The sequence below is a fragment of the Thermobia domestica genome, chromosome 11, assembly GCF_964235325.1.
Source record: "Thermobia domestica chromosome 11, izTheDome1.hap1.1, whole genome shotgun sequence".
Classification (NCBI taxonomy): Eukaryota; Metazoa; Arthropoda; class Insecta; order Zygentoma; family Lepismatidae; genus Thermobia; species Thermobia domestica.
Window position 1 is genome coordinate 30,679,926 of NC_137464.1, and position 14,056 is coordinate 30,693,981.

A 14,056-nucleotide genomic window follows, 5' to 3' on the forward strand; every position below is an offset into this window, starting at 1 on the left:
GTGGTACCCCAGCACCTCGGATACGATAAAGCGCACTCTTTCTTGGGAAATGTTGAGTTTTGTGGTGATCTGTTGCTGTTTGATTCAACGGTTACCGCGAGTCATTTCGTCAACACGATTTCAATGCTGCTCATCTGATGCAGTGAAGGGTCGTCCACTATTGGATTATCAAACACACTATAGGTAGCCAGGTTCAACTGCCTGGCCCGCCATCTCACCGTAATAATGTCATCGGTAGTGTCGCTAAAGAACTGTTAATCGGCGAAGAATTTTGATAGTCTCGAAACTCTAAGCTGTCAGGAACTGAATGACGACTCGCTGCTTCAACCTCACCTCCATTTCGGTCGTCATATTCTTCACTTTTGAACACGCCAATGACATCTGAGAACAAGGGAAACAAGTGCATTACGTAGAGGAGAAATGCAGCTATCATTTACAAAAAGAATTTTGAAATCGGTTAACAAATTTTAAAAAGTCACAACCATGGATGCACTTCTTTACAATCAAATCTTGTATAACAATTCAACGATTAGACAGTAACAATATACAACAATAAGCAGACTTACTTTTACTTACTTATATTTGTAGTACATATACACCGACAATGCTAACATACAAGTTTTAAACTGTGATTCCACAATTCTTTCTGGACAAATTGGGCCTTATGCAGAGTCGTTCTGACGCGTGATTAGTGTCATACTAAAGAGTTTGACTAACATGTCTCCTGCAGTAGTCAGGCCTTTAGTATGACGCTAATCATACGTTAAAACGACTCTCCATAAGGCCATTATGTCTGTTTTAAGCTGTTAATCGTTTACACGTTGTTTTCGGTTTAAAAGCTTCTTTAACACCTGCGCCAGTTTGGTTTTTAGTCAACTGAATTATATAGGGTTGCATCTCCTTTCTTTGGAATGAACTGAAGTTTTAATGGTCTGATTCTACTGATTTTTTCTTCAGATCTGTTTGTAGAGCGTGGTCCGGAAGTGGGAGTACCCCTAATAGGTGTTCTTTGACCGTTTTAGGCTTTACTCACATTTGTTTGGGAACATTGCTTGGCATTGTCTGGCAACATTGCTATCCATGTTCATTTGTTTTCTGCTGTTTTCTGCTTGGTAACACTTATTTGCAGTAAACTTGGAAAAATCAACAATGTGTGATCAAAGTCCATATAGCATTGAACAAAGATCAGTTTTGCGGTTTGGCTTCACGAAAGGCATTACACAGGTGACACCATGGAAAGTGTTAAAGCGAAATTTACAGACCGCTTTGGTATTAATCCACCAAGAAAAGCAACAATGTTGGGGTGGGAAAACCGTGCATTTGCTACGGGCAGTGTGAAAGATCTTCCCCGAGGCAGTCGACCGATAAAACGGAGGAAAACGTGCCAAAAAGTGGAAGCATCAGTGCAGGAGTCGCCTTCAAAATCAACACATAAAAAGTCTTCGGAGCTTGGTATTCCTCACACCACCATGATGAGACACATGAAAGAAGATCTAGAATTGAAGGTTTACCATCCAATGCATGTGAATGAACTGAGTGACGCTAACATGGATGCGCGGAAAGAGGAATGCAGAACTCTCCTTAAGGCATTCTCTTCCAAACGATTCTGTGGTGCAATCCTCTTCACAGACGAATGTGCTATCTACCGGAGTATGCATTCTCGGAACGTTGTAATGTGGTGTAAGGAAAAACTCCGGTTTTACAAAGAGATGGAGAGAAACCCACCACATGTGATGGTATGGGCTGGAATGAGTGCAACACACATTTTTGGGCCTTACTTTTTCGAAGCCAATGTTAATGGACATCCTTACCTGGAGATGGTTAATGAGTGGTTGGTGCCTCAACTGGAAGAAAATGGTATCAAAGACACTGTTGTAATACAGCAGGATGGAGCACCAGCGCACTTCGCGATTCACGTGCGCAATTACCTGATTCAGACGTTTCCTGGCCGCTGGATTGGAAGAGGTTGTGCATTTTCACCAGCTCCCTTTGCCTGGCCTCCAAGAAGTCCCGATCTGACGACACAAGACAATACTCTCTGGGGTTTCATAAAGGAACAAGTAAGAAACACTCGATATCACACAACGCAGGAATTACGAGCAGTTGTGAAACATGCCTTCACCCTCGTGACTCCGGAGTATCTCCGCAAAACATTTGCAAGAATTTGGCACAGAATTCGGCTGTGTTACGACATAGATGGTGATCATACCGATGTTTATGACTCTTAAGACTATTAAGACTTCAAGGTAACTGTGTACAGACATTCTACCATAACTAACACTATACTGTTGAAACTAAAGGTGGGGTACGCTTATTTCTGGACCGCCCCGTATGTTCCTTGTTTCGCTTTTTTCCTCTTCTTTTCTTGTTATATATAAACTAGCTGAAATGTCCCCTCTTTGCAGGGGGAAAATAGGTGTATGGAAAGTATGTGAACTCCTTAAGATACGCATTTCAATGAAAATGTAAGGATAAAAATCCTTCCCACTCTGACACTGACATGCCTTCAGTGATTCCACCTCCATTTCTTCACTGAAAGAAAAGGAATAAGTCAAATAACAAAGAGGCGCTGCTGTCCCGACTCCTAGGCGTTGCCCATATCAATTTCCGGACATCAACAAGTGAAATGAATACAGGAGAACAACTTCTTTGCCGTTGCCCTTTTGGAAATAAAGAGATGAGTGAAATAAATAACGAAGAGCAACACCTTCGGCATTGCCCCTGTTAATTCCCGGGCAGCGCAAAGTCAAACAAATCATGAAGAGCACTGAGTTTGGCGTTATTCCTTTGAAACTACAAAATTTAATGAAATTAATAGCGAAATAATTAAAGACGTGTTTCAGCGCTTTGTTTAATATTTCCTCTACAAAGGACCGAGAAAGGAGCGAAGGAAAAAGAATGAGGGTTGCAATTCTTAAAAGATGATGGCTACATCTTGAAATCCCTTTAGTCCTCCTCGTGATCTAGTGCATTTGGTGCATATGGTCCCAGGTTCGATTCGCGGAGGGAGAAAATAACAAAGTTAAATTTACAAACATTCGCTTTCAATCATCCGTCCTCTTTAGCCTGATGGGGATAAACGTGGGACATAAAGAAAAAAATTTCATTTCAGTTTTTTTTTTCGAAATTACTTAAGGCCACATTGCCACGTTAAATGAATCTTGTAGCTGTCATTAAAAAAAAAAAAAACTTGCAACCCGATCTTTCTATTTACTATTTAGATGTTACAACTTCTTGAAAGCAAGAATGGTGTCTCCACACATGCAGCTCTGCACTTTAGCGCACAAACAGTGAACCTCCTCAGTAAAAACGTGTATTTTGGCGCGCTTCCCCTCCCTGTCCAAAAGAATCCCTCGTTTCGGAAGCGGCGAAACTGGTTTTTCCTTTATGGTAGAGGGAGGGCGATAGCAGGTAGCAAGCAAGACTTCCCAGAATGTTGCACACTGTTCAACTCTTTGCAAGATGAAAAAAAAAAAGTTTTATGACCCTTTCAAGACTATGTGTACATGGTGAAATATGGTAGGGTTTCACGACTTTTTTATGACAGCTACAAGTTCTTCTAACGTGGCAACCCATCTTAAGATTAAAGACATTAAATTTGGTATTTAAACTTTTCATTTAAAATAAGTCAAGACGTGTTTCATCGGCCTTTATTGTTAGGTCAATTATTTCCCTATGAGGAACAAACATAGGTGAGAAGAAAAAGGATGGGAGTTACAACTGTAATAAGATGACCATATCGTCATGGGAAAATAATAAAGTCAGCAGTCAAAGTCAGTCAGCACTTAGGTCGACAAGGTTTTTTATAATTTCATTTTGATTCAAATACGTACTCTAAGATAAAAGGGGTTTTAATTTTTCGCAAAGAATGATGGCATAAATGTATTCTTGCTGTGCAAAGAACGGAAGCAACGGGTGAAATATGAGGTGAGAAGATGTAGACCGAGCAAATGGGGGAGCTGGCTACCGAAGGCGGTAGTGTGGCGGTAGAGCGTTCAGCTCTGGTGCATGGGGTCCCTGGTTCGATCCCAGCTCGCGCCAAGTGAACTTTGTGGTGGACGCTAGTGTGCGTGAGTTTTCTCGGGATTCTCCCGTTTCTTCCCACTTTCTACATTCCACCATTTCATTCATTTCTCATTATCACCGTCTCCTTTAGTCTAGCCGGCATAACGTGGGATGTAAAACTCAAAGATTTCATTTCATTTCATTTCATTTAAAGGTATTCAGCATTCGCTTGACTGAAATAAGGAAAAGTTCTGCAGAACTTCAATGAGAATGGCCAGCCATCGGATTCGAACTCAGGATCTCCCGATTGTAATCCGTATTATCAAGAGAACCTAAACTGTAAAGCAGGGACGGACCCAGGATAGACTTCTGGGGGAGGGCGGTGGGTCGTAGTACTAATACTTAGAGCTACTTTTAAGAAGAAGAAGGGGTGGGTTTTATTTATATATAAAATAAGGAAAAAAATCCCCTGGATCCGCCCCTGCAGTAAATTGAGGAATAATTCACCCAACCAGATTGTTAGAAGCAAAACTCTCAGTTAGCACATGCCAAAACGAGAAATTTACGTGAAAAAAAAAAAAATCGATGATGTATGGAATACTATTATTAACAATCTGAATTTATGATCGCTTGCATACCCACTTTCAGGGCCTTGCCCCTTTCAGTTCAAAGGTATTTCAGAATATTCTTTTTTTTTTAATTGATATTTTTAAAAAGAAATTAGGAATTATATTTCTGGGCATTACTGTAGACCTATCTACAGTCTTTTAACCCCGTCATATATGAGGTTCCTCGGTGATCACACCATCCGGAGAAATGGAGAAGGAAGGAAGCGGTCTGGACCTTTATCTTAGGTATCATCCCCGCATTTGCCTGGTATGAATGAGGAAAACCTCACACTCAGGATGCCTGGCCTAAAAAGACTTCTAATCTTTAAACGCCGAAGGATGCAACTGCTGCCTCAAGGATTTAAACCTTAATAGCTCAGTCCCTAATTTAATTAGGAAGACAATTTTGTATCTTTCCTGAAGGATGAAGCTTCCGCAGATATGCATTTTATGTATGTGTAAGGTACCACAGTGGAGAGGGGGAGGGAAAAGTTCGTGCTTTTTATTTTTTGCATCAGGCTTTTTGAGGAACCATTATCCCCTTGAGCGTACAGTCATCCACTACACGCTAATAGCCTGCGAAACTACTTGTTGCTTATATGGGAGGAGGGGCAAAGTTGGGCATGTTTTTGAGTCTCAGTTTTTTAACGTAAATTTCGTTTATTTTCTGGGTGGTTCCATACAAAACATCTTTTCACTGAACTGATCTAGAAGTATAATACTTACTTTGTATTTGCTACAGACAATAATGAAAAAAATGGTGTTCATATAACATGGTACTGTAGTGGGGGGCAGTAGCGTACGCAGGAATTTATTTCGGGGGGTCCAAACTCAATATGAGGATATTTTATATTAAAACTCCTAAAATTGCCCCTAAAATTAGGCTAAATTTATACAAAAGTCGAAATTTCGGGGAGGTTTGGACCCCCAGGTCCCACCCCCTGCGTACGTCCCTCGTGGGGGTGTCGCCAGGGCCGACATTATGAAGGTCTGCAACAGCCCTTCGAAAATGATATACAGGGCGTTTTTATAAAAAAATTGCTTTGAACTTTTATCTCGCTTTGTATTGCAGCAATGGTCATTATTTTTTATATTATTGTCACAAGTATATTTCCTACATATTAGTTTCATTTTGTCAGTGTAGAGTGACTTTAATAGTTGCCAGGGCTCTTCAAATTCTATTTGCATATTTTAAAGGAATTTGTTTCTTCTTCTTCTTCTACGAATAGGGCAAGAATGGCACAAGTGTTACCTTGTTGGAATCAGTGTTTCATAAGCTTTTCAACGATGTATCACTCATTACTCTGTGATAATTAGGGGGTCACCATGGCTCCGAAACTGAGCGTCCACAATTTCATTCAAATCCCTGCGTTGCGCATAAAGATTAAACCTTTCCACTGGGAATCGAACTCGGGACCACTCGCACCAAAAATGAGAGCATTAGTAACTACGCTACGCGCGTTGATCATTTTCATGTTCATGTTAACGATGATATAATTAATGCTTAAACCTAATAAACACTGTAGCCGAGTTATGTTAAGAAATTTAGTATTACTCCCTTAATGTTTATAGTAAGTATGCAATATTAGTGCAATATTTACCTGAAAAGCTTCCTTGAATCGTTTCATCTTGGTCAGATAACATTCGAATCTGCAAAACAAATAATTTAAATGAAAGGATTAATTCGTGTTAGTATAAATGCTATGCACAAATTAAGGATTTCATTGCTTTCAATTTTCCGAGGATAATTAAAATACAATACTATCAGAAGTAATAAATAAACAAATAAAAAGTCTGCATTCAGATTTTATAAGAATTTTAACTGTTCTATTGGTTACTTTAATTCTAATATTGGTTTTAAGACTGTATCTAAGTTTTTTCTCTCTTTCTTAAATCCAGGAAACACAGTACACAACTTCAATTTGTTAGACTTTCTTTATCACAAATTTGAAAACTCTTTAGGAATGAAATTAACGGAAAACAATTCGTTTTTGACCATAATTTTTATTTCTTAACTTAAAAAAAAAAAATCTTAATCAAAATTTCAACACAGCACTTTCTGCTGCTTGCAATTTGGTTTTACAATTATTAAAAGACTTCTTCTTGCCTAACTTATCCCCTCTCCCCCTTGCCTGCCTTGTTATTCCATAAATATGAAGTAACATTACGGAGAAAAAAATGAAACATACAAGAGTTATATAAAGGAAATTATGGTCTCCAATTTCTCGTTAAATGAATTACGAGACGAGACAGATCTTCGAATAGAAACAGATGCACTTTCCGAGACGAAACATCACTTTCATGACATTTTTTCGAGACGAAACAGCCTCAATTCTTGTCTTATGAGGCAACCTAAGTGAAATAACTAGCTACACGATTACGCTTATTTATATTTAAAATCTGCATAGCTTCTAACACAAAGTATGAAAAATAACACGAAAAATCTGAAACCAATTACAGTGCACGTACGTCTTTCCATTTTTTTATTTCATGTATCTTTGTATGTCCTAACAAGAAATATTAGTGTATTTATTCCATAATAGTTCGCAATTTATTTGATCATTCACTTTCATTCATCAACTGTCTGCTTTACTGGGAATAGTAGTGGGACATAAAATCAAAAGATTAAATTTAATTTTTTGATGGTTATAACATACAGGTTAACGGAGACGGATATTTAAATTAAATGATTATGAAAGAATTGGTGGTACGAGGATGTGGAGAAAACGGGAGAACCTCACGGACCCGATGTTTGCCACGAACTCACATGGTTTGGACTCGAACTAGGAGCCTTAAACATGAATAAGCCAGATAATAATAATAATAATAATAATAATAATAATAATAATAATAATAATAATAATAGTAATAATAATAATAATAATAATAATAATAATAATAATAATAATAATAATAATAATAATAATAATAATAATAATAATAATAATAAATTGCTTCCCACCTACTGTCACGCCTTTAGGTAGAACAGTTTTTATTACGGGATTTTCACGCGAAAGCGTGACATAACAAGCTTGTCAGAATGGTTTCCGGCTCGGCGTGTTCTTTTGTGATGTTAATGGTGCGTATTGAGAACGCTGCTTTTAATACATATTCATTTTGTTGATTTGTTGAATCAAGTAAACAACAACAGCTGGTGGAACAACTACACTACCTGGCAATAACTGTTGACAAAATAGTCGAAACTCAAAACAGCGTGTACTTCTGTTACCGTTGCTCGGTTGGTCATTTACTCTAGTTTTATTCTCCTTTATTATTAAATGAACAGGTATGAGTTTTCTTTTTATTCAATATAAGGAAGAAACGGAACTAGGGTTGTTTAGAATTTCAGCAATATGGTGAACCAGCCACAAATACAGATGCCATATGCTTTAACTCAACAGAATTGCGTTTAGTGGAGAGCGCTCGTCCCTTGTGCGAGAGTGGGGGCGCGGTGACTCAGTGATAGAGCGTTTATCTCTGATGTGTAGGGACCCTGGTTCGATTCCAACTCGCGCCAAGTGAGCTTTGTGATGGACAAACACGGTATGCGTGGGTTTTCTAGGGGGTTCTCCCTTTTTCTCTCACTTTAGACTATTCATTCCACCAGTTAATTCATTTTTCATCATCACCGTCTCCTTTAGCTTCGCTGGCATAACAGAGAGAGGTAACGCTGAAAGATTTTGTGTTATTTTTCTGGAACGACAGTTTCCTGATTGAATCCCTGGCTAGTTGCGTTTGTGATATACAACATCGTGTCAGTGGATTCTCCCGTTTCCTCCCACAATTTATTTCTTGATCATTCATTTTCACTTATCACCCATCTTCTTAGGGTAAAGAGCATAATCCTGGGACGTAAAATTGCAAATTTTATTTGTCTCACTTCATTTCATAAACAAACATTCCAATAGTATCCCTACTTCGACTCATCTTGTTGCTTCTTTTAATAGTTCTTCAATAACCCAAATCAGTGAAGATACATGTAATTTCTTCTTCACACAGTGGCGAATATAGTCCGGGACGGGGGGTCCTAGGTCCCCAGTTTTTGAGTGACCAAAATAATTATTTGAAGCTATTATTTATTTATTTTTGAAAGTTTATAGTAATCTCATGATTACCTATCATAGTCTGTCTGGGTTCTGGCTGCCCCCCCCTGTTTTTACCTTCTAGACCCGTCACTGTCTCCACATTAGAAATTCTGTAGGTAATATCTGAAATAGCTTTCTGAAAACGAACGTTAAAACTTCGATCAAACGAACAAATCAACGTTTTCTTTCATCAAGTAATTAATAATGAAGTAAAAACTGAATAAACGTCTGCTGTTTATGACTACATTGTAGTATGCAGAAGTGGGAAAATATGCAGATTGTTTTCCAACGTACAAGTGGAGAAATATTCTCGTAAAATCACGTAGTCTTAGTGTTGAGCGCAAGGCTGTTGGACTGTGAAAAAGTGAGTGGATAAAGGAGAAAGACTAAAACATAAGAGAGTGAGTGAGTGCAGGAGAAAGTGCAGAGGGAATCCTTTCACTACAGCCCAAAGGCAAACCATGGACAATGAACAAGAAAGAACACGTTACGGCCCAATCAAGTAACTCCCAGCAACCTTCAGAATATGGGACACAAGATAGATCTGAAGAGGAGAGTGACGACAGTCTCCACGTAAGTGTTGTTTTTCCGTAGAACAATATTCATTTACATATTTATCATAATGAAGTAGTTTACTTAATTTCAAGTATTGGGTTCATTCAGGTTTCCTCTTATCTTGTACGGTAGTTTTGGGGAATTGACTGTTACAGTATGTGAATTCGACAAGTGCGAAATTAAGTTTACTGCATTGTTGCTTCAATGTTTGTAATTTACTGAGTACAATATTCTAAAGACATCCGGTTTGGATATAATCTTACATTATTAAAAATGGAATTTCTTATTTGAAAATTGTGTAAGAAAATATGAAAATATTTTAGAAGAAAACATAACTTAATGATATTGCCTCACGATTATGCCAGTGGGCTAATTCAGGTTAGTTTTCTGAACCGACAATTTAGTGCACACGAAAGACCAACACATTAATTATTGTTTGACTTTAACACTCCCCTTTGAGACGGAAAGTTTGAAGAAAGAAAGAAGAAACGCAATTTCATGAAATGAATAAAATTATAATTATTGATTGAAATATTATGCTTTATTATTGCTTATTTATTTCATTTTTTTTCAGTAACTTTTAGTATGTTTTTATTTTCTATTTCTTTTGCGAGAACTTAAATGAATTGTTTATTTCTTAAAATTTAACAACCGTTTTTACATCCATGGCTATATAAGACGTAGACCTACAGTTTAAAGTGGAATCTGAATAAGTGTAACACATTAAATGCTCTCCACCGGTAATCGAATCCAGGAACACATGGACGAAAAGCACGTATGCTGCTCACTAAACCAGTGCAGAAGGCAAATGTCTGAAACAATGGTGAAATGACAATGTGGGAAGAAATTAGGAGAACCCACAAACACAATATTGCATACCAGAAACTCAAATGACCTGGATTCGCACCAAGAACCGGAAAATGAAGTTAAATCTAAGCTGTAAATTTTACGTCCCATAGTTATGCCGGCTAGGCTAAAGGAGACGGTTATGACGAGAAATGAATGAAATCGTGGAATGAATAAAGTGGAAGGAAATGGGAGAACCCCCGACAAAACCCACGCACACGCTATTTGTCCATCGTAAAGTTTACTTGGCTCAAGCTGGGATCCAGCCAGGGACCCCATGCACCAAAGATGAACGCTCTACCATTAAGCCACCCGTCCCACCAAAAACCGAGTGCGAATTTCAGATGGAGAGCAAGTTAAGATTATATGGACGAGATTGAATCACGCTTTACTATGGTAAATATCTTGTAACTTACGATTCCACAACCACCCTTCGCGGATGGAATGAGTAGGAATCAGATGCGCCTGATTTGCAGAAGACTAACGTCCTATATCAGTGGTTCTCAATTGATGTGTCATGACACACTCGTATGTCACGCAGTACCCTAAGGTGTGTCGCGAAATTTTAGAATTTAAAAATCATGAAGAATTTAATAATAATTAGTTAAAATCCAGACGCTGTACCAGTCAACACCTCCAGCGGTAGCAATAATGCTCAGTGCTAAATAGTCATTATAAAAACTAATAGATTTCAGTTTTATAATATTTATTATTATTATTATTATTATTATTATTATTATTATTATTATTATTATTATTATTATTATTATTATTATAATCCTGCCATGTGCCCCATCCAAAAATACCTGTTTCAGAATCCTAAGGTACTCACGCAGCAATTTTTATAGAGGGAATTCGGCTAAGGGCATATAACTTGAAGTACTCACCAACTACCTCTATAAACATTGTTACGGAAGTACCGCAGGATTCTGAAGCATGGATATTTGGATAGGGCACATACTAATTCCTAAGTGAAGTCTTGACCCGACTACGGTAGGTCCCATAGTATTGGATCTATTGACCTTTAAAGTTCAATGTTTTTACGTTTTCGGCAGCCTGTAACTCCGAAAGGAAACATTTGTGCACCCAGGTTGGTCTATACTTTTTGTCTTATCTTGGTGTCAGGAATGACCTCCCAAACGTTGTCGGTGTTGTTTTGAAACACCCTGTATATATATATATCTTACTGTCATCTTACGGTCATCTACAGGTCCGTATCTACGGGGCATGGGGCAGGCTCCCCTAAATTTTTACTGCCTCCCCTAAAATCTTCACGGTTGGCTAGCAAATTAACTATAATATGGTGATGAACTATAATATGATTGGACTAGGCACCTCCATCAAGGTCTATCCTATTAGTCAGAAGATCCTTACAAGACTATAAACAATACAGTATAGTATCTGTTTATGAAGTCATGGGCGTCATCCAGAAGTGAAGCAATTTCTGTCCACTGTACAACCAAACAACCTTTGTCGCCTATCACAGGAAAAGAGTCATACCTTAATAACTAATACATCAGTTATGTGCAAGATGGAACAGGGGGTGGGCCAATCACAGAGCACTCACTGGCGTCAAGGGCCGTATGAGACAATGCATAACATTTTCATAATAATCGAATGGCCAAATTTAATGGAGAACACTAACATCATGGGAACACAAAAACTGTTATAATGGTAACGAAAATTATTATTTACTAAAGAAAAGCAGACAAATCTATTTATTTATCATTTTAATGGGGAATTTCACTCTTCATGTTCTGAACTAGTTTCTCAATGTTCCATGGTACAGTGTATGTTCTAATACGAATGATATTTTCCAAGGTGGACATCAGCTAGCCAGGCAATATTTTCAATTCAGTTTAAGATTATGTAAGAAGTATATTTTCAATAGGGGCAGGAGGGCCAGATGAAAGGGTTCAGTAGGTTGGGTCTTGCCCGAGGGCCGGCTAGAACCGGTTTCGCCGCGGAAAGTACCGGGAAGTAAAATTTTGTAGCTCCAGGAAGATGAATTCCTCCCCCCCCCTAGGCCATTCCCTGAACATATCACTGCATGGGAGCATCTCTATTCGAGTCTAGTGACCTGTCAGTGATAATGATGAGAAACTACCTTCAGCTCTGAAAAATATAGCTTATATTCTGTAACACTCTGTATTGCATATCCATAGTCTTAAAAACGCATTTGATACAATGCCATAGCATCAGTTATAACCTGAATTTCCACCTGTGTAATCAAAAGACAAAAGAAAACTATGTTTACTTAGAAGTTAGTACGTCTTTTTTTTATCAATCTCGTGTAGCTTATCATGATTGAAGAGGAAAAATTGTTACAAGGCATATGTCGCGGGAAATCCTTGTACTTTTGTTGTTACATTCTCTCATCAAGAAATCCCAAGTACGAGCTCCGTAGTTTAATGAGGTTAAGTCTATCATAAGCTTTCATCTAGTTCAAGGTTCATGTGAGAAGTTTTATAGGTAAAATTACATAAAACTAAAATTTTCAGTAAAAGCGATTCTGTTCAGTGTTATTGATTTATTTCAACTTGGTTTTCATGTCGAGTTTAAGTTTTAAGAGTCATCAAAACATGTAAAAATAAAAAAGCTAGAAATTAAAATTGAAATATACATTTTTATTACATAAGCTAAACCATTCTTCATGCATAAAACACTCGCTTTCACATGCTCGCATATAAATTACTCACTGGAACCATTAACAACCAAACGCAACAACTCAAGAAGATTGTTACAATTGTAAAGAGACGAGCTAACTTCTTGGTTTTTGATTTGATTTGATGTTTAGTTTAGCGTCCCTTTCATCAGCAAGGCTATATAAGACGTGGACTTACAGTTTAATCTGGGATCTGAACCACATGAACTTCCTCCGGGAATCGAACCTGGGTCTCCCATGTCACTTCTTGGTTCTAATGACCTTACGATTACGTACTCCCAGCAATGATTCCCTTTTTATAGCAATACTAGCATACATTACCCACTTCGCTGGGTTGATATGAAAATTTAAGTGCACAACTCCGTATCTCATGTGTTTAGTACCCGTCAAATATGCTGTTTTCGTTTTTAATGGCATCGATTTAAACGGCATCAGAAAGATCATTGATCATCTCGGCGACCCCGAAAAACCATGGATTCGACACTAATATTGGTCATTTTCGATCATATACATATATTTCCCTCACCATGTTACGGGCCATGGCATCGGAAGTGGCACCGTTCATCTCAGCGACCGATTTAGCACTAATATCGGTCATTTTCGATCGTTTTTAAATATCCCTTTCTCCCTTTCCCCCAAGTTACGGGTTGAATTTGAATTTAAACGAGATCGAAAGTATCACTGTTCACCTAAGCGACCCAGAAAACTATAAATTCGACACTGATAGTGACTACTTTCGATCATTTTTATATATCTCTTTCTCCCTTTCTTCCAAGTGGCGGGGCTGATTTTGAATTTAAACCGGATCGGAAATGTCACTGTTCATCTGAATGATACCGAAAACTATGGATTGGACACTAATGTTGGTCATTTTCGATTATTATTATATATAGAGAGATCCCCCTCTCCCTCCTCCGTGCTGCGGTACACGGCATCAGAATTGTCACTGTTAATCTCAGACACTCCTAACACTATAGATTCGACACTAATATTAGCCATTTTAGATCATTTTTAAATGTTTATCCGTTGTACCCTCCGCAACCATCAGGGCTGAATTTGGATTGAAACAGCAAAAGAAGTGTCACTGTTTCTCTCATCGACCCCGAAAACTATGAATTCAGCACTAATATCGGTCATTTGTGATCGTTTTTAAATTTCTCTCCCCTTCCCCCTACGTTGTATCGTCAAAGTGAATAGCCTAAAGTAATCCCTCTCCTTAAACTCATGTATGCTGAAAATTTGATTGAGATCGGTAGGGTGGTTCAAGAATGATGAAGTCACAAAGGCAGTCA

General features: G+C 38.0%; 2 protein-coding genes across 7 annotated transcripts in view; one reads left to right on the plus strand and one right to left on the minus strand.

Annotated features, from left to right (window-relative positions):
- The window catches only part of LOC145663998 (uncharacterized), a 167,782-nt gene that overhangs the window by 4,079 nt on the left and 149,647 nt on the right, over positions 1 to 14,056 (minus strand). For all 6 annotated transcript variants that reach the window (XM_081730283.1, XM_081730286.1, XM_081730288.1 and 3 more), the window contains one exon: positions 6,215 to 6,263. In XM_081730283.1, coding sequence (XP_081586409.1) covers positions 6,215 to 6,241 — 27 coding nt within the window. In that variant the 5' untranslated portion in view covers positions 6,242 to 6,263. The remainder of the gene's footprint in view (positions 1 to 6,214; positions 6,264 to 14,056) is intronic.
- Positions 9,089 to 14,056, plus strand: part of LOC145663997 (uncharacterized) — an 89,825-nt gene continuing 84,857 nt past the window's right edge. The window contains exon 1 of the mRNA XM_081730281.1: positions 9,089 to 9,271. Coding sequence (XP_081586407.1) covers positions 9,167 to 9,271 — 105 coding nt within the window. The 5' untranslated portion in view covers positions 9,089 to 9,166. The remainder of the gene's footprint in view (positions 9,272 to 14,056) is intronic.